General features: G+C 41.5%; 2 protein-coding genes across 2 annotated transcripts; one reads left to right on the forward strand and one right to left on the reverse strand.

The window, feature by feature from the left end:
- LOC8061542 lies at window positions 5,416-8,719 on the forward strand. The gene is made up of 7 exons (XM_021450257.1): window positions 5,416-5,979; window positions 6,605-6,846; window positions 6,938-7,060; window positions 7,317-7,433; window positions 7,523-7,705; window positions 7,804-7,945; window positions 8,225-8,719. Exons 1-7 carry the CDS (start codon window positions 5,556-5,558, stop codon window positions 8,299-8,301), a joined length of 1,308 nt encoding a protein of 435 aa, XP_021305932.1. The 5' UTR covers window positions 5,416-5,555; the 3' UTR covers window positions 8,302-8,719.
- LOC8061543 lies at window positions 9,474-13,838 on the reverse strand. The gene is made up of 7 exons (XM_002438174.2): window positions 13,348-13,838; window positions 13,178-13,261; window positions 12,877-13,062; window positions 12,029-12,199; window positions 11,304-11,513; window positions 11,048-11,136; window positions 9,474-10,447 (listed from the first exon to the last, which is right to left on the reverse strand). Exons 1-7 carry the CDS (start codon window positions 13,448-13,450, stop codon window positions 9,767-9,769), a joined length of 1,524 nt encoding a protein of 507 aa, XP_002438219.1. The 5' UTR covers window positions 13,451-13,838; the 3' UTR covers window positions 9,474-9,766.

Here is a 21,093-nt window from a genome sequence, read left to right on the forward strand (position 1 = left end):
TCATGTCTTCATATCAATTAGCAACAAATCAATTATCAAGCTAGCATAAATCTACATTAATGCATACCAAATAATAGATTTACATTGCACTTCCTACATGGCATCAAGGGCCCCCATGGCATAGGTGGATGTAATATAACATGATTCTGAACATGAGTTTCAACACAAGGCTTCTCAACTAATTTTCCATTGCTCATCTTGTTCAATTTGCTTTGGATGTGACTAAGGTTCCTTTTTTAGGGGTTGAGGATTCAGTGAATCGACCCTTTGATCGTGTACTTTCTTAGATGCTGGTCCAAGGTCGACTCGGGCCTTATTGCTTTCTTAGATACCTTAGTTGTACTAATTTTCCGTGCTTTAATCCCTAGACCTTTTGGTTCAAGTATGTGAGGGATTTTCTCCTAGGCTAGCATGGTTGACTTTAGATGTTGACCTAGCTCACTTTGGTTGACCTAGAGTACTAGAATTAGCTTTGGTCACCTGCTCCTGTTAGTTGGGACAGATTTTGCTGATCAACAACAATGATGACACTTTATTATTTCTTGATGGTGGTAGTTCTTGCTTCCCCTCATTCTAAGATATTTTATGTTTATCTTGAAGTGTCCTTCCCAACAGTTGGAGCATGACCTCACAAGATAATGTGCACAGGAGAGCTCTAGTGAGCATTGAAGTGCTCGTACTAGAGCTTTTCAATGGTTGACTCAATGGATCTTTCAAACTAGTCGTCATTACACTATTGATAGCTCTGTGTTCTTTCTAGTGGACCACCAAATAGTTCTAGTGCATGTAATTGCCTAAACTTGTGCAAGAATAACATCTCTAGAGTCACTCTCTGGTGCACACATCGGAGAACTCTGAGGAGCTCTAGGATCTATGCAGAATCATTTTTCACCTTGACAAACTCTTCGGTGCCCAATGGAAGATTCTATTGCTTGCTCTTGAAAACTGTGACATGCTCAGTCACCACTGTTCCTAATCTCCTGTGGCACTATCTTGGTGTGTCACTCTAAAAACTAGCCAACAACATCACTGGTTTAAGCTACGATGGACACTTCTAGTGTACATTGGATAGTAGGGTGATTTGATGACAATTAAATTGGTTCGACAGCTGAGCATTGTAGAAAAACTTTAGTGGTATCACTCTGGTGCCTACAAGAGGGCTTCAATGAGTTCAAAATTATCCACCAAGCTCACTCTTAAAATATTTTCAAATTAGCTAACTCCAAATGGTGTCACATGGGATAACTATTTACATCTCACATAGTAGCACTAGACAACCATACTAACCAAAGATTTCTCCTCTTTATAGTATGACTATCTATCCTAAACCCAAACATTCACTTCTCTACACACCTTAGCCCAGTGAAAACAAAACCTATGCATATACTGATATATCTTTGCCATATACTTTGCTTTCATCTCCATCCATTCATCTTCATCACACAGTGAGATTTACACAACATGTCCAAGTCAAGTCCTCTTAATGGATCCATGTTGCTCAACACTACTTGGGGGCTAAGCATCATCTAATCATCTCACATGAAAAGCATTAGTGCACTAATGTTGTCACTCAATTATCAAAACCCAATTAGAAATTTTACTTGTGGATGAGCTTTGTGGCGATTATATGGGGCACATGTATTGTCATGGAGGTCAAAACTTCCTTGGACACAGGGTGGGATAGGCTGATTGACTAGAGGTGACACCTACCTAGAGATTTTGAAGGGTTTTGGTAATCCAGTGACAATTTTTGGATTAATGCTTTTCCTTGAGATGATGAGCTAGGTTAGTCCACAAGGTGAGGTTGAGGCACGCATAACACCATGATAGGAGGCAATGTTTTCCTAAATGCTAAACAGTAAACAGTCGGTCACCTACCGTTTAGCCATTATTCGGGCTAAACAGTCCATTAAACGGCTAAACGGATACTAAATGGAAAGGGTGTACCAAAGTGTAGCGTTTACACGGCGTTTAAACAGTCTAAACGACCGTTTAGGCGAACAGCGAGAGGAGGTGGCAAGAACCGTGGTGATAAAGTGCTCAATTAGTGAGATGATGATGAAGATGGATGGAATTGAAGGCAACCTCACAAGGCAAAGGGATATGCATAGTGTGTTTATTTTCACTGACATAAGGTGTTTGTGTGTGTGTATAGAAGAGTTTGGCTATGTTTAGGATAGATAGTCATACTATAAAGAGAGGAATTCTTTAGTTAATACCATTATCTAATGCCACTAGGTGAGGGTTAACTACGCATGGTCCTAAATTTGTCATTTCTAGTTGCCCTATGTGTAGGAGCTCTCTAGTTTCCATGCTAGTTGTTAGCTTTGCCTCTATTTTTGTGTAGGGGTGCTCTTGTTAGACTAAACTTTAGTAGTGCTTATTCTAATTATCTTATTATATTGTCTAACAAGTTTTGTTGGTGTTGTTCTTTGTCATTTTTTAATAGGCTATTCACCCTCCTCTACCCATCAACCAATCCTTTCAATTCGTCATCTAGTAGGAGAACGAGACAAGACATTGTTAGTATTCCAAATCTGCCAAGATCCTTGTTATAACCGACTATAAAACCAACTTGTATAATGGTCAAGGTACATCTCTTCTTTAACCCTGCTCCCTGGAATATGAATGGAGTAGGGAGCACTTAATTGGTAGCCTAGACATCAGAAGCAATCCTAACATTCATCTACGTACAGCAAATAAGCAATACAATCACCACAAATACAATAGGCGTAGGACATCCTCTGCCTAAACTAGTATAAGACCCTATTTGGTAGTGTTAAGGCTCCTCTAAAAGGACCATAAATCCTTATGTAGAGCAGTGGAGATGAAGTCGTTTTGTAAAAACATTTGATAAAAACAACTTCAATGCCAATTTTGTAATAATTTCCTTTGTATTAGGTTTGTGAGGAAGAATCAAAAGAAACCATATTTCTTTGGCTTTGGCTCCTCTATATAAAATGCTCCGTTCTCTATGCTTTTTGTAAGGAGCCATTGAAAGGTCCAAATGGCTAGAGGGGGGTGAATCGTCTATTTAAAATTTCTACAAACTTCACTAAGCAAGCGAGTTAGTAAACAAATGACGAAGCAAATCTAGCACTAGCTCAACTAAGCTATGCAAGCCACCTATACAAACTAGTATAAGGCTAAACACTAAAGCACAACAACAAGAGAAAGCTAGTTACACTCCTAAACAAGAAGACTAAACTAAACAAGCTAAACAACTAGCAAGGTATACAAGTAAGTAAAGGAGTGGAGAGTGATTGTTATACCAACATTGTAGAGTAGAGATATATCCAACCAATCACTCACAATCACAAGAGAATCCTCGGCAAGAGATGACACAAGATTTTTTACCGAGGTTCACTTGCTTCCCGGCAAGCTAATCCTCGTTGTGGCGATACAACCACTTGATGGATCACGAGCTAATTGGCAATCCAAAGCCAAACCCTCAGCGGGTGCCGCACATCCACTCACAAGATAGGGATCCTCCAAGCCACGAGCAATCCACTAGAGTAGCCAATTGCAATCTCCCACGAGGAAGGCTCAATAACCCCTCACAAATCACTTGGTGAGGCTCGAAACAATCTCCAATCACGAGCTCAACACCATCGCTGCTCCAAGCCGTCTAGGGCGTCGGAAAACACCCAAGAGTAACAAGAAATCCGCAGCAAACTCAAGAATCAAGTGCCACTAAATGCAACTCTCAATGCAATGCACTTGAATCTCACTCAATCTCACTAGGATTACCAATCAAGCAAGGAGATGAGTGGAGGGAGTGTTCTCTAGCTCAATGTATGTCTCAAGTAATCAAATGTGCAAGAGTGAACCTCCCAAAGCCGACCACCTTCTATTTATAAGCCCTCTCAAAGAACTAGCCGTTGGCCACTTTCACTGGGCTGAAAACGGGGGCACCAGACGCTACCAAGTGATCACCGGACGCTCGACCCCCAGCGTCCGGTGCTCAGGGGTTGGCCACATGTCCTTCTTGAATCTCGCATGTCAGTCTCTAATGGCTACCTGCAAAGCACCGGACGCTCTGCAGGTCCACACCGGACGTGAGCCACCGGACGCACCCTGAGCGTCCGGTGCTCACCGGACTTAAACACAGGGAGGGTTGCAAAACGCCCTCACACCGGACGCTAACCGTCGGACGCTCTCAGAGCGCGTTCGGTGCTCAACCCTAGCAGAGTTAAGCGCATCGGACTCTGAGGCAAGCGTCCGGTGCCTCCGCACTCAGCGTCTGGTGAGTGTTTTTCAGTGAGAAAACACTTCCGCGACTTCTCCAAAGTTCCCATCGGCGCAATAGAAAATATGCACTTAATTTTCTCAAAAGCGCCGAATCGAGAGGAACCCACACCCCTCTCAACCCTAGGAACTCCACCTCCTTTGTAAATGTGATAACACCAACAAGTGTCCACCACCAAAGTGCATGTGTGTTAGCTTTTCACAAACATTTTCACCAAAGGAGTTAAGTTAGCACTTTACTAGATCCTAATGCATATGCTCAAGATATAGACCTAGTAGCACTTGATTCGAGAGATGACCGTGATTTCCCCTCTTGATAGTCGGCTATCTATCCTAAACCCGGTCAATCACTTCTCTACTCATCTTAGACCGGCAAAAGTAAATCCCTATGTTTATATCTTTGCCTTGATAACTTTCTTCCTTGTCTATCACCATGATCTTCACTTCATGCTTCATCCCTTTGTGATCATGTGGCAAACTTTCCATGCCACCTTGCTCCTTCATCACATGTGTTGCTATGCCTAACTCAAATTACTCAAACACAAGACATTAGCAACTTAGTGTCATTAATTATCAAAATCAAACTAGGGCTTTCAGCCATTTTTCATATGACCATGTGATAGGGCTTCTTGCAAGGAGACAAGAAAATCAGAGGCAAAGCTCTGCCAAATCTTTGTCCTATGTGACCATGACACCCCTCGCAATCAAAGCTGCCGGTAAAAACAGCAATATTTGGTTTCCTCATGTTTGACTTCAAGTCACCGAGAAACCTGTATAATACTCCCTCCGTCTCTGAAAGCTGCAACTTCTAGAGTTGTCTTAAGTCAAACTTTTAAAACTTTGACCAAATTTATAGAAAAAAATGCTAAGATTTATAGTACCAAATTAATACCATTAGATTTATCATTAAATATATTTTCATAAGATACTCATTTTATATCATATATATTGATTGTCTTTTCTACAAAGTTGGTCAAAGTTAAATAAGTTTGACTGGCACGGATTCTAGAAATTAAAGCTTTCAAGGACAGAGGGAGTATTATATATAAATAAAACATTGAATAATCATGCAAAGAAAAGGTAGAAAACATGTCCCTTATAATTTGTTTGTACTTTTTTCACAAAATACGCACCTATTTTGGGCCGCAGCACTCAGAGGCCCGAAATAGTATCCTCCCTCGTCTTGTCTGGGCAGCTCACACAGGTCTCTCTACCTACTCGCCTGCCCGCCGCCCGGTGCTCTCGTCCGCTCGCGCATCGCCTCCTTCCGGTTCCGGAACCTTCTCCTCCGGGCTCCCTCCGGCTAGATGTTCCTTCCCAAGCATCCGAGTTCTTCCCGTCCATGGCGCCCCTCCCTTCAACCAGGCGCTCATCTCATTCGCCCTCGCCCCCGCATCCCGGCGACGACATCGTCAGGACGGAGGCACCTCCTTCGGCCGTCGGCCGCTGCCTCCTCCGGCTCTCCGTCCAGAGATTCCCCACTCCCAGTCCCTCCCGCGAAGCGGTCATCAAAGAATAAGGCGCCGGATGAAATCGGGAGGTCGAAGGCGGTGCGGCCAGGAATGCGCGAGTCCGCTGGCCCTGAAACTGAAACTGAGGATCCATCACCGCAGCGGACGGCCCTGTGGTCGGCGAGGCGGAGGGCGCGCGCTGCGTGGCGGAAGGTGGCGTCTTGGGTGCCCAGCAAGGCCCGGAGTCTCGTACTACTCAACCTGGTCACCCTTATATTTGGTACGATCGTACCTCACCTCGCCTTCTTGAGACGGACGGGTCGTTTGTTTGCACCTCACCTGTTCGATGTTATGGTCGACAAGAAAATGGTGGGGTGTGTTTAGGTTTAGGGTTGGAGTTGTTTCTTCTGTGCTCAATTTCCCCGAGTTTTGCCGCAGATATAAGCTTCGTTAGCGATTGTTTTTTTTCTCTGGGGATTAATGTAGTCATCAAATCAAATTTACCTATATAAATGGTGATCCTACTACAGGCTTCAATCGACATTCCTTTTGGTCAAATTGTTCATTGATCCTTTTGCTGAATGATGTGGCCACTTCGTTTCCATTTCATCTTTTGTGGTGTCAGCATAAAACGTTTGGTTCAGTTTATTCTACATTTCTTATATGTACAATAATAAGAGGATGCATTTTAATAGTGTTGAGCGAAAAACATACACATATATAAAAAATTTGAATACATACTAACCAGCATGCAAAAGTTGCACTACCTTATCATCTGCTTTGTGTGTGTGTGTGTTTCTTACAAGGGTCTGCTTTGTGCTTTGTGCTTGAACTGGTTCTGGTAGTTACTCTGCATGCTGATTTCCTCTTAAATTTTCAGCTAAGACTCAGTTTATTTCTTTCAGCTAGCAACATTTCAGTTGTGAAACAGGCGGAGGCTCTTTTGGACCCTGACCTTTTCAATATGTTAAGGTTCACTATAGCAGCCATCCCTTTTGTGCCGCTGTTACTAAAATCGCTGAGGGATATGCAAATCCTTTTTAGAGGAATAGAGTTGGGCATTTGGGTAAGCTTGGCCTACCTGGCTCAGGCTATGGGGTTAGTTACAGCTGATGCTGGGCGCGCATCTTTCATTTCTGCACTCACTGTAAGATCTCTTTTCAAGAACTCTACAACAATGCCTTCCCTAAAACGTATGAATATGATCACATCACTATTCTTTATTCAAATTGCTGCAGGTGATCATTGTCCCTTTCTTGGATGGTCTTATTGGAGCAGAAGTACCTGCTCATACATGGTTTGGAGCATTTTTATCACTTCTTGGTGTTGCTATGCTGGAGCTAAGTGGTTCTCCGCCATGTGTAAGTCGGATTATCTGCATGGACAGGTTAACATGTTTGTCTGGACCTTTAGTCTGCATGTCTTATGGCCTATGACACTGTGCTTTGTCAAGGTTACTGTTGTCTTCAAAGTTTTAACTCATTATGAGCCTGTTCGCTTGTCTGAAAATCGCTTCTTTAGTAATTTGGATATTTTGAATATTTTTAGAACTACACTAGGGATTGCGTCCGCCATATTGATTGATGTTCTCATGATCTCATCCCATGCTTCCATCAGATTGGTGATCTTCTGAACCTTGTGAGCGCTTTTTCTTTTGCAATTCATATGCTCAGAACTGAGCATATTTCCAAAAATATAAAGGAAGAAAATTTCTTAACTCTTGTTGGATGTGAGGTTAGTATTCTGACTAAGATTCATTACCTCAGTTATGCGAGTTCTTTTCTGTTCCTCTTGACAAGGTTCTTAAACAAGTGTAAAACCAGGTGTTTGTTGTAGCAATCCTATCAGCAGCGTCATATATTTTTAAATGCTTCACACGAAATGTGCAACACTGGAATTTCAAAACATGGCCACCATCGGAGTTATTTGGTATGGTGATGGTTTTTCCTTGGCCAGCAATTCTATACACTGGCATATTCTCGACTGCGTTTTGTTTGTGGGCAGAGGTTAGTTTTGTTGTCATCAGATCAGCTATTCTCTTGGATGAGATCGTTTTTGTTATCACTGCTGATTTTGTGGAATTTCTCTCCTTTTTTTATTTCAGGTGGCTGCTATGCGTGATGTATCAGCTACAGAAACTGCAATTATTTATGGTCTGGAACCTGTATGGGGTGCTGCTTTTGCATGGGCAATGCTCGGTGAGAGATGGGGCACGACAGGATTTGTCGGGGCTATCTTGATCATAGGTAAAAACGTATTCACCGTGTTGTCAGTGACATTATGGATCATAAATTTCCATTTGCTGTATTTTTTTATGTTTAATTGTTGAAGAAGCTCTCAAAATGAGAAGCTTTCATCTCAACTCCTTGATCATTTGTTTTTTTCCTGCCAGTACCTTGATGGGTTTAAAACTTTAGATAGAGAAGCTGACGTTGAGCCTTGGTCTTTAGTTTTTTCTGCAGTAGCTTCATGATTTTAAATATAGAAGTTGATTGTTTTTTTTTCCACTTTTTTTCCCCTTTCAGCTGGCAGCTTGATGGTTCAGATATTTGGAGCAATCCCTGATGTATCTAGAGGAGACAATTATCAGATGAACAGTTAAATGTACATATTACAGAAGATGAAGCAAGTTGTAATTCATGATGAAGCAACCTTTTTCTTTTCTTTTATAGGGTAGCTATCTAATAACCTAGCAATAGCAAGCATGTCAGCACAAAGAAATCCAACAATTGTTATGACACTAGTAGGCAGTAGTGCAGGGAACCGAAGCTCTCTGGTTGACCCAACACAGATTTGTGCTGAATTCTGACTTTTCTATGCATTTAGATATATACTATGTTTAGATACATAATGAAAGTAATGTATCTAGAAAAGCCAGAAATGTCTTATAGTTTGCAACGGAGGGAGTAGATAGGAACCAGTTCTTCAAGCAGATTGAAAAAGTTACTTTCACCATGTATTTTTCATATCCAATGTTTCTCACTGTAGATTAAAAAGCATATGATCATCAATTCATCATATATTTTGCATTTCGAATGTTTCGATCCGATGTTTCTCATTGTAGATTAAAAACATATGATAAAACAATCAGTTCCTTCTTTTTTTTCCTCAAAATTTCCAGGGACCTGTTTTCATGCTGATTGTGCATCAAGCTTGCCTTGGGTGTCAGAAACATGTCATAGACTCATAGTCAGTCTTTTCCCAATCACGATGTAATCAGAGCTCAGACACAACAGTATGTCTGTAGCCCACACGGCCACACCCCAGCTAAACAATGGTCCTAGATGGCCAGAATTATCTTAGCCAGGGCACCTTCATTTCTCCAATAGCAACAACGCTACCTGGCATCACTGGCAGCAGGTAATCCCATTTTTCATCTTGATTGGCTCCTGTTTTCATGTGTGCCTACGTATTTGCCGTGCTGGACCCACCTGTCTTTTTTTTAAAAAAAATTAGGGCCTACCTGTCATCAGAACCACACATTGCCCCTTTAGGTGAACGCATTCAGTGCCATCACGGGGCGTGGAGCCTCGGTGATATCCATCGCCTGTGACTGGCATCGTTCCCACAATCTCCAGTCTCAAACGCTACAGGCATCCAAGGAACAGGTGCCTGTGGCAGTCAGTGAGGGTGACTTCAGATAGAAGCTATCACCAGCGCAGCATGCAGCAAGGCAAGTTTGGCAGCTCCCAGATGCCATTAGTTCTTATCCACCTAGGTGGTCAGGAAGGCATACTTCCATGGAATCACAATTCACAACACATCTTAACCATAAAAAGTGCAGGAATGTAAGAAGTTATTGCTGTACCTAGTCTGAGATATGTCAGTAAAATACATACATCAGAAAGTCTAAGGAAGATATGATCACGATGTACTTCCAAAACCCAGTTTCCCCATTGTACAAGTTAAAACAGGTGATAGCTTCTGCTGCCTCCACCTTCTATTTTTTTGTTACAGGGAATATGGAGGATTGGAAATAAGGAGACGACCAGTAAATCTAACCATGTAACTAAGACGGGCAAAACAAAAAAAAAAGGAGGCAGGGAAAATTAAAATAGATGGGCTGTTCAATAGTTATTATTGTTGTTGTAGCCGATGAAATTGTTGCGGTAGCGCATCCCGTACTGCTCATAGAATGTGTCTCCATAGTTCACAGCCTTGATCTCGACCATGCGCCGCTTGCTGTCCACCTCCTGGACTGCGCCAAAGACAATCTCATTTGTAGCCTCACAGCTCTGCTCGTAAAATGTCTGTGGGCCTGCAGAGTACTGCCTGTGCTGCTGCAGGTGCTGCTGTTGGTGATACAGTTGCGGGTCTGGCTGCTGCTGAGGGTGACGGTGACCGTCCCAGCTATTGAAATACGGGTGCCCATGGCGGACATAGTGGATCTTTTCAGGCTCCTTTGTCATCAAGCTGTAGTTCTTCTGAGGGGTTGGCGCTCTTGTGTCCAGTGCTGGAGGGTGTTCATCATGTGGGATGGCATAGCTTTCTTGCACTGGCCAAGGGTTAGCTCTTCGTTGCTGCTGATGGTATGGGTTGCTCAGGCGCTTCTTCTTTAAACCAAATATCTCAGCCACAGATGATTTTGCCCCTCCAATGAGTTTGCCAGCTGAAGTGAAGAACCCCTCTTCAGTTTCCTGTTTTGCAGTTTCTTCTCTAGGGATGAATGGTTGACGAACATAAGGATTTAAAGGCTTCTGGTATGGAGGGATACTTGCAATACTTGGTCTTGGAGGCGCTTGAGGTTCCTGTGAGGTAAAATTTTAGTTTAATAAAGATGAAACTGTAAATTAATACATGAGTGACATAGCAAAGATAATGCATTTGGTCATCATTTATACTTTAACAATGGTCTAAAATAAGATAATAACAAATTAAACTATCATTTATCTTTTATGCACTCTTCTATAGATGTGTCCTCAGAATCAATACATTATCATTGTTCATTTACCTAACTAACAAAATCAGTTATCTAAAGCTGAAATATCATCTAAACATCTATTACTTGAACTATAAAAGGTTTGCATTTTAACTGTTCTGGCACACATCCAGTTCTAGTAGCTGTGAGGATTGGTATCAGACATATCGAGTGCACAGGCTGCAGCCACAAGATTATGAATATAATAATATTAGCTGTAGCGTAGCCAAAGGTTGATGGTCAAATATGCATGTACCAATGTGCTGGTTTACAGCAAGCCTACAAACTGTGGTCCACACACTAGTTATAAATTCTACTTCTTGTCAGCAAATGTACCTATGTCACCTTTTCTTTTCTCTTTTTTTTGGGGGGGGGGAGGGGAGGGGGAGGAGAGGGCGGGATACAGATAAAAACGGTTTGACAAACTTACATCTGTCGTTGATGCCATCCCGAAAAGGCGGCGTTGGAGCAATGCAAGCATATAACCAAAGAAACCAGCAGCACAAAGCAATGCAAACCCTGTGAGCATTCAAAATCAAAAGTAATTACTAGTCTTTTTTTTTTCAGGCTCCTTTTATTTTTGCTATGTAATTTGAGCACTGAATGCAGTGACCATATACTGGCTTTACAGAGCAGAAGTAAAATATGGTCAAGTAATACGAGAGAAGAGGTTAAGTGCAATGTACCTAGTGGAAAACCAGTTTCATACTGATATGCACAGTCATCATCGTTGAGTGGAATCTCTCGAATTGCTTGGTTTCCTCTATCAATGACCAAGAGAGAGCAGCTACTACTGATGTACTGGATCTCAAAATCAGTTGAGAATTTTGCATCATCACTGGGCCCATCTATGTGCCCTCCTCTAATTGATTTCCCCCCAGCAATGGTTGTAACCCCTAAATATTATAGTACAATTTGTCAAGAACTTAATCCACAATATAATAAACAAGGATATTTACAATAGATAGCTCCAGAAGAAGATCCAAACAAATTTCAGCTAAAGCCAGATTCATTTAGCATAAAGATTGGTAATCTCTACTGAAGAAAGTAAATTGATTAGTTCATTCTGAAGGAAATTAGTTACAAGAGAAACATGAATGTGCTAAAAGAATTTAAACAGAACCAACAGCGAAGGTCAAATGATTGTAGAAATTTGAACCATCAAGAGACAAGAGTAGAATGCTGGTTACATTTCCTAGCACAATCTCCTCCAGGTATCTATTACTAAATAGCTGCTGGAGAAATAATTTTTAGACACACTGACAGCATACCTCGTTCGGGATGCAATTTTGGGCACAAGTAGTAAATAAGTGCTGGAGAAGCTCCAGGAAAACCACAGAACAAACAGAGGATGCCAGGGGGACCAGACAACGCCATGTGGACTACCTCAGAATGGGCCATTTTAGCTTACCTGTATCACTGATCTTTCTTATTGCCATGTTCATAGCATCTGCGACATAAATGTTGCCCTTATCGTCCACAGTGAACCCGTTAGGATGGTTCATCCTTGCTTCTCTCAGCCTTCCATCCACATGGCCAGATAAACCTTCTGGAGAACCAGCAAGGAGCTTTGGTCTGCTATCTACATTGTTGGATCCATTTTCAGAAGATCCATCAGAATCGAATTGCTTGGATATAATCCAGGAAGCATCTTATGCTAAAAATAACATAAAAATGACAGCTTCACTGTCCTAAAATACAAGCCATCTTGTTGCAGTGAGGGAAGTGTTACTGATATAGCATTTGCTCATAGTGAAGTTGCAGTGTAAAAATTCCAAGTGGCACCTATACCTTTAGTGACATGAGACAGAGATATTGCTAACAATTTAAGGCAACCAATTCATACAAACATTTTTCCTGGGGAATAAAAAGTCATGGTCTATTTGCTCGACTTCTGACATGTGAAACCGAGGAAGTAAACGAACAGTACATAAACAAAGGGAAGCGAAGGGAAAAAAAACTCATGAACAATGACGCCACAAACATGGGGACTGAAAGTGACAAAGGTGGCAAAGAACTATCATGTCATATTGTCCATACGAGGTTTACTAGCAATGAAGAAAATAACAGTTTATTTCGCAATCGAGGAACAGCGCATGATGAAGTTAGCATGCAGCATCAGCCACTACCAACCACCCAGAACTCCTCACTCACACCTCACATCATCGAGGGAGGCAGGACACTTAGCAGAATCCCATGAATGAAGACTGAAAAAACTGAAAAAGGACAGGGGAGTGGTCGGAGGCAGAGCGTGCTCACATGGTGACAGCGGCAGCTGGACCCTGTAGATGTTGCTGTTGATGGAGTCGAGCACGAGGAGGTCGCCGGCGGGGGTGATCTCGACGGCGTGCGGCTCGATCCCCAGCTTGCTGCCGTCGAACACCGTGTCCACCGCGTACCCGCCCTCGTACCGCACCTTGGGCCGCGCCGCCACGGCCGCCGTCGCTGTCGTCGACACCGCCAGAGACCGGAGCCGGAGCAGGCGTGAGAAAAGAGCGAGTGAAGAATAAGCCGAGAATCGGAGAGGGAAATGACGACGCCACGGGCCGGCGATTATTACCCGTCTTGGTGGCGGCCGATTTGAGCGACCACAACTGCTTGGCCACCGCCGACGCCGTGGTGGACAGGAGCCTGCCCGCAATCCCTGCCACCGGACGCAGAATAAAACTTTAATCAGCGGAGGAAGCGAAGCGAACCAGACGGTGGCGCCGCGAAAGGAAAGGAGCTCACTTGCGGGGTACGAGGACGCGGCGGACGCTGACGGGAAGAAGGCGGCGAAGAGGAGCGCGACGGCCAGGAGCGCCGCTCGCCCTGGCGCCGCCATGGCCACCATTGATTCTGGGTTTCTCTGCCTCTGGGCTGACAGACAGAGCAAGAACCAAGAGGCGAGAAAGGGAGGAGCTTGCAGAGGGGAGAGGTGCCTGTGCCTATGGTGAAGGGAGATGTGGAGAGGGCGAGGAGGCCATTTGAGGACAAAGTAAAGAAGGTTCAGAAAGCACCAAGAATGCGGCCTCTTTTGGGGCCCGGCAGTTCTCGCTCGCCGTCGCCGGGTGGAAAAGGAGGGGAAGAGACAAGAGAGAGAGAGAGAGAGAAGGCGTAGTAAAGCGAAGAGGGAGGGGGAGCGTGACGAGAGACACGAGAGGTCTGCTGGTGGCGCTCTCGCTCTCGCCCGCTGGCCGCTGCGGGCTGCGGCGGCTGCTACTCGCCGCCTTGCCTTCCACGCTGCACCGCTCTCTCTATCTCTCTGCCCGTGTAACGTGGGGGCGGCGGGAGGTTTTGTGGTGGTCCCGGCTAGGAAGGGGGGCGTGCCTCTGCGTTGTGGACCCCAGCACTGGATGTAGGTAGGGATAGAGCGGGTTTATACCCCATGGGTATCACCTATCCTTTATCAAATCCATTACGATTTCATAAAAAGAAAAATCCATTACGATTTTCCGCAGGTGTTTGGACTGCTCCACAAATTCTGCTCCACAAACTCCATCATAAAGCAGCTCTACAAAAAACTGGAGTTCGTTGAGTACCCCTTTAGATGCTCTCCAACTCCACCATTTTTTCTCGAACTCAATGCGTGGAGCTGGAACCGTTTGGCTAAAAAACGTGGAGTAGAGCTGAAAAACGTGGAGCAGAGCAGTCCAAACACCCTTAAGAACTTAGTATATGAGATGGATTGGATGTTAAAAGATCTGAAACATCTAATATTTGTATTTGTTTTAACATCAATATGAATATTCGTATTCGTATTTGATTCTAATATAGATGCTAAATGGATTCGTCCATATTTGTTTTCTATGATTTTTCTCTATCAGATTTGACGTTCGTATTAAAAAATATATAAAATACCTTGACATTTGTCAAGGTTGCGTTAAAGCATCTTCAACAATTTTGCATTTGAGGTTTGCATTCTTATAATTTACTAAAGTTATTAAAATAGGGTATCCAACAGTTTTGCATTTGTGTTTTGCAATTTAGGTAACTTGACAATTGAAGGAGGAAACTTGACATAAATGCAAGGTCGCGGGCCGCTTGGCAAACACCAATCGGGCACTCCTCCCGCTACTCCCGCGCGTGGAAGACTCTTCGTGTCGTATATAGTCCGTCCGGTACTTTGTCGCAATAGAAACTTCCTCCTCCGCGCCACAGTGGAGACGAACCTTGGAGATCGATGACGACCTGTAGTCCATGGCAGCAGGAGAGGTACCAGGAAACAGCGGCGAGCATAAGTACCAGGAAACAGCGGCGACCTGGATGCTCGTGAACTGGCGGCGCGACGAGAAAATGCCGCGAAGATGAAACGCGCGGGACCAAAAGCGCGCTTCCAGATACGGCGCGGAAGAAAAGTCGCGGCAAATACAGTTGGGTCCATAATTTTGGTTTTTGCCAAGTCAATTATGTCAAACACTTGGAGATGACTTTTTTTTCCACTTGCCATATCGTTTTGGGAGTTGGCAAACTACAACAAATAACAAACAAAAAATATCAAACTGTTGAAGATGCTCACTAGGCTAAGTCTAGATGATAACCCTCCGCCTAGAGCTTAGGTGAGCCTAGATTAGGGATGGATACAGGTGTTCAGATATTCGAAAGATCTGATAGTCATATATGTTTTAGTGTAAATATGGATATTTGTATTTGTATTTGATTTAAATACATATGTTAAATAGATGTATCTGCATTTGTTTTTGAAGGTTATTTTATGTCCCATTCCACATTCGTATTAAAAAATATGAAATATCTGATACTTCATATCCGCAAAGTACAATTTATTTTGAAATAATCTAAATCTTATAATTATGACTAATTAACTATATAAATAAAATAACTTTAACATAAGAGATGATATGTATCATTATTTAAAAGTTATCTATAGCTAGTGTGATTTTAATATTATTAATATATAAATCTTAAATCTAATTAATTTTTACGTGGCTAATTATTAAGTAGTATTTTATTTTATTTATATACTTCTAGATTTTGTTTCAATCTATTTAAATTCAGTAATTAATGTACATTATCCATAATTTTCTTATAGTTTATATATTTAATTATTGATTAAAATATTTTTTTGGTAGTTGTCTTTATCTATGGTATTATATAGCTATATTTTAAATCCTTCATCCATAAGGATTTTATTATACCATGAAACTATCGATAAGCAGATAGATACATGTTATCTTCAAAATCAAATAGATATCTGAATTTGAATCCGGATTTGAGGTATATGTGTATCTGTATCCGTATACTAAAACGTAGTAAACATCCACATGTGTTATAATAATCATATTCTATTAAAACTATTGACAATCATATATATATATATATATAGCGCTATTCTACACCCTAGGTGTAGAATATTATTCTACACCGCAAGCCAAATTTGAGCAGAAAAAATACTGAGCAGTACTGAACATCATTCAGTATCATCCAACACTAGGACCACGAAATACTGAACAATACTGAAATATGGATACTGAAATCTGTTCAGTATAGTAGTTCGGTGTAGAATAGTATTCTACACCTAGGGTGTAGAATAGCACTTATATATATATATATATATATATATATATATATATAATTTGAATTTGAGACATTTGTTTTGCATTTCTATCCGATAATATTCATAGTTGTATCTGGATTCGAATTAATAAAAAATAGTAAATGGTGCTATCCATATTTGATTCCTTGCTGATCTGATGTGAATCCATTCCTACTTATATCCATGTGTAGGTAACAAGAAACAAAATGGTTTTTGATAAATGCAGACTGAAAACCTTTTTACAGGTACTATTTAGGAGAACCCATTGGCTCTGACAAATGGCAGGACTACAGCGGCATGACTTTTTAAAGGACCAGCTACTATTTGCTGGATAGTTTTTGGAGACATCAGCTCTGCATTTCTTTAGATCCAATAGATGATTATCAACTAGATTTATTGGTACTTCATAGTCAAAACTAGATAAAGTATAGATTTAACAAGAATATAACTAAGTTATACTTGATCCAATGCGTAGAAAACTTTTAACATAGTTCAAGCATACAATAATGAGTCCACCATAAAATTTTACCATAAGGGCATGTTTAGATCGGAGATGAAAAATTTTTAGGTGTCACATCGGATGTGTCGGAAGGATGTCGGGAGGGGTTTTTCGAAACTAATAAAAAAACAAATTACATAGCTCGTCTAGAAACTGCAAGACAAATTTATTAAGCATAATTAATCTATCATTAGCACATGTGGGTTACTGTAGCACTTAAGGCTAATCATGGACTAACTAGACTTAAAAGATTCGTCTCGCAATTTTCAACCAAACTATGTAATTAATTTATTTTTTTAATCTATATTTAATTTTCTATGCATGTGTTTAAAGATTCGATGTGATGGATGTAAATTTTTTGGGTGAGAAACTAAACAGGGCCTAATTGAACCATAAGAACTATATATGAATTATTCTTATTAATTATAGAAAAATATAGATTTAAAGCTACAACAAAAACTTTTTACTAAAGTATATCATATTATATTCATTGTGTAGATCTACTCATCTGGAGTCCAAGAAAATTGAATTTTTCATTTTTCTGATTTTTTATGATTTTTTATGATTTTTCAAATATTTAGCGGAAGTAAATAAAAAACAAAAAGACAAAACCACCCTCTAAAACCACGTTAGGGGGTTATTTGACCGGTTTTGAAAGTTTAGGGGTAGAATATCCGATTTTAATAGTTTGAGGGATGAACTATTTCACCCTAAATAGTTTGGCGGTTATATAGACTTTTTCCCCCATTATTACTATTCCTAGATGTACTTTGTAGGTTTGTCTTATGCAATGGAAATATGGAAGTGATAATAGCAACTCCAAGAGACTCTCTAAATCTTTTCTAAATGCTAGGAATAGAGATTTTGGTGAAAAATAGAAAAAGTCCAAATTACTTCCTCAAGTTTGGCATATGTCAAGGTTACCCCCTAAACTTACATTTGGTTCAATTTACTCACTCCAACTATTTTAGTTGGTCTAGTTTACCCCTTAACATGATTTATTATTTTTGTTTTTTCACGTGTTAGTTGAGTTTTAATATCAACTTTTGTGATATGATGGAGAACATCATAAGTTATGTTAGATAAAATATATCTTAACTTTTTACCAAAATTTTGATAGCTTAGGAAATTTAAAAATAAACTAACAGTAGAGATACAATATCATATAAAACCTAATGATGAAAAATTATAGTGCATTTTTATAACACAAAATACAATGTCCTCTATCACCTCACAAAGTTTTAAATTAAAATATAATTTGTGCATAGAGAAACAAAAAAGAAAAATCTTTTTAAGGTGTTAGTTAGACCAACTTAAATAGTTAGAGGGAGTAAATTGAACCAAATGTTAGTTTAGGGGGTTGTTTGGACATAGGCCAAACTTGAAGGGAGTAATATGGACTTTTTTCCGTGAAAAAATACCTTCCAACAGCTTGTCTAAATGGTTATACAAATATAGTCATCTTCTATTCCAGATTATTCGCTAGCTAAAAATAGAAAATGAACCGTTGGAGAGTGAAGAAATATAGAAAGCGATTTTTATGGAAATGGTTCTCTAAATAATGATTTAAAGAACGAGATTTGCAAAGACTCTTAGAGATGCTCTAACAGTCCAGCTTGGACTTTGGTCAGGCCGTTTGGAATCAAGTTTTTTCAGATTTGATGTTTGTTCCATGAAATTAAACTGAATTTTGTAAAATTCTAATACGAGTATTCATATGAAATTTCTTTGTTTTAATGGTACAAAACTGTGCAGTTCTTCTCTCTAAGCACGCAACATTTCTACAAATTGTTGTGGAACTTACGTGTGTAAATGTTTCATTAGCCCTAGTGCTATCAATATCCTAAGTATAAATTACCCCTTTCAAGTTTGGCTTATGTATGCTTCGTTTGATTTATTCCAAGGTTTACTCCATAAAAAGACATGTTATTTTTGTTTCTACATGTATAAGTTGAGTCATAATTTTAAATTTTGTAAGATGACAAAGGACATCATACTTTGTGTTAAAACATACATCCACTACTATATATACAAATGATTTTGTGAGACACACTGCCCAGTAATTAAAAGAAGCGGTCACACAGTAGGGTACCACCTCCATTAATCGATGACTGGCTGCCCTCAGGAATAAGCAGATGCCTCCGTTAATGGTTAATGGAGGTGGATGACACAACACAACCGCCTCCATTAATCCTTCACTAAGGCCAGTCTCAATGGCCCGTTTCAATGCACTGTTTTCAAAACAAATCCGCTGACAGGGTATCGATGAAACGAATAATGAAACAACTTCCACAATGCATGTGTTTCACCTTGATGTTTCCTAGGTTGGGCAAAGTATTTAATTACTGTAAAATGATTGGATCACATGTAAGATGGTGAAACGATTTAGCCCTCAGTGGGGATTTCATCCCGTTTCACCGCGTGGAAAACAACGTCTGCGGGGTTTCACCATGGTGAAACTACTTCCTTCTCTCTCCTCTTCGTTTCATGCAAAAAGTGCAGTTTTGCTGACATGGCGCTGAAAGGTCCTTGTTTGGTTTTGGTAATTGAGTGACAACTTAGGTGGACTAATAGTGTTTATGTGAGATACACAGAAGATTAGTCCACATGTGATTATGTGATGATGGAGGAGCTCATTGCATATGAGACATGACATGGAGTCATGTGACCAAGGTGGAGAAGATCAAGATGAGGCTTGGCTCGATGGACCGGTTGCAAGAGTGAAGGGCAAGTGAGAGGCTTTGAAGCGAGGGACCGCGTGTGACGGTGAAGCTTGAGCAAGACTTGGCGCCGATGGACCGAGGCAATGGTGAAGAGCAAGTGAGGTCAAGATCGATGAACCAATACGGTCACGTGATGATATGAAGTGGATCATATCATTTGGTGATTGGTTGGTGCATGTGTTGCATCAACATTGGAGGAGATGGAATGGAATGCGCAAGGCAAAGGTATAACCTAGGGCATTTCCATTTCACCGGTCATAGGTGTGTAGAGAAGTTTATGACCGGATTTAGGATAGATAACTGTACTATAAAGAGGGGAAATCTTTAATTGCAATGGTTATCTAGTGCCACTAAGTGTGAGTCTCTTTTGCATTTACCAAGCGCTTAGTGACGTGGTGAGTTGCATGAGAAAGCCTATAAAAATGATTGTGAAATGCTAACACACATGCACATGGTGGTGTACACTTGGTGGTGTTGGCACATTTGCAAAGGAGAAGGTGTTGGAGTTGATTTTGATCAACTTGGTGAAGAAAGGGAGGTGTTTCGGTGTTCTTGGACATTAGGATGGCTCTTGGATTGAGATTTGGATCAAGTATCCATATGGATTGTGTAGCCCTCTGAGTAAGCTTTCCAAAATGTCCAAGATCATCGAATTCGGAGTTCGGAGCTAAAAGTTAGCATCCTAACAAGTTTTGAGGTGCTGCTGAGAATGCAGGACCGGAAGTTCCGGTGGAACTTCCGGTGGTACTTCCGGTGCCTGACCGGAAGTTCCGGTCAGCCTCACAGGAAGTTCCGGTTGGGCTATGAGAGGTGCGCTCGCGTTTGAGAAAACACTTCCGGTGTCTGACCGGAAGTTCCGGTCCATGACCAGAAGTTCCGGTCCATGACCAGAAGTTCCGGTCCTTGAAAGGAAGTCCGCATAGGAGCCTTTGCACATGGCCTCACGTGTCAGGATTCACTTCCGGTCTCTGACCGGAAGTTCCGGTGTGACTTCTGATGGGTCCGAGTCTCTCACAACAGTCAGATCTACTTGGCCACAATGGTCAGATCTGCTTGGACCGAGGCTCCAACGGTCAGATCTAGTCGGACCGGAAGTTCAGGTCCCAAGCACCGGAACTTCCGGTGCTACACTATAAATACCGTTGGGAGCGCGAGATGAGTGATTGGGGGCTGCAGCTGCCTTCTTCCTTCTCACTTCTCTCCCATTTAGAGCGCAAGGAAGTTAGGGTTCCTCCTCTCCTCTATCTCTCCCATGGATTTGAGCTAAAATTTCTTAGAGAGATTGAGAGCCCTTTGTGGGTGTGGATGAGAGGTTGAAGATCCACCCTTTCCCCCTCCTCTCCCTCTCATGCTTGGTGCTATTTTGAGTGAGGGAGTGAGAGCCTAGTGTGTGCATTCGGGATTTGCATTTGGTGGCACTAGGAAATCTTTGTGATTGGGGATTTCTTGTTACTCTTGGTGATTGCCATCACCTAGACGGTTTGGTAGATTGTGACTCCGTTTGAAGCACGCAAGAAGATTGTGCGGTGCTCCGGAGGAGGATTTGTGAGGGGTACGGTGCTCACCCCGCGGGGATCGCGAAGAGCAACTCTATTGGATTGTGCGTGTCATTGAGCTACCTCACTTGTGGGTAGCTTCTTGCGGTGTCCTAGTGAGGACGAGGTTCGTGTAACACCTCTTAGCCGCCGAACCACCAAGTTTTGGTCAACACAACGGGGACG

The sequence above is a fragment of the Sorghum bicolor genome, chromosome 10 (assembly GCF_000003195.3).
Source record: "Sorghum bicolor cultivar BTx623 chromosome 10, Sorghum_bicolor_NCBIv3, whole genome shotgun sequence".
In the NCBI taxonomy this organism is placed as follows: Eukaryota; Viridiplantae; Streptophyta; class Magnoliopsida; order Poales; family Poaceae; genus Sorghum; species Sorghum bicolor.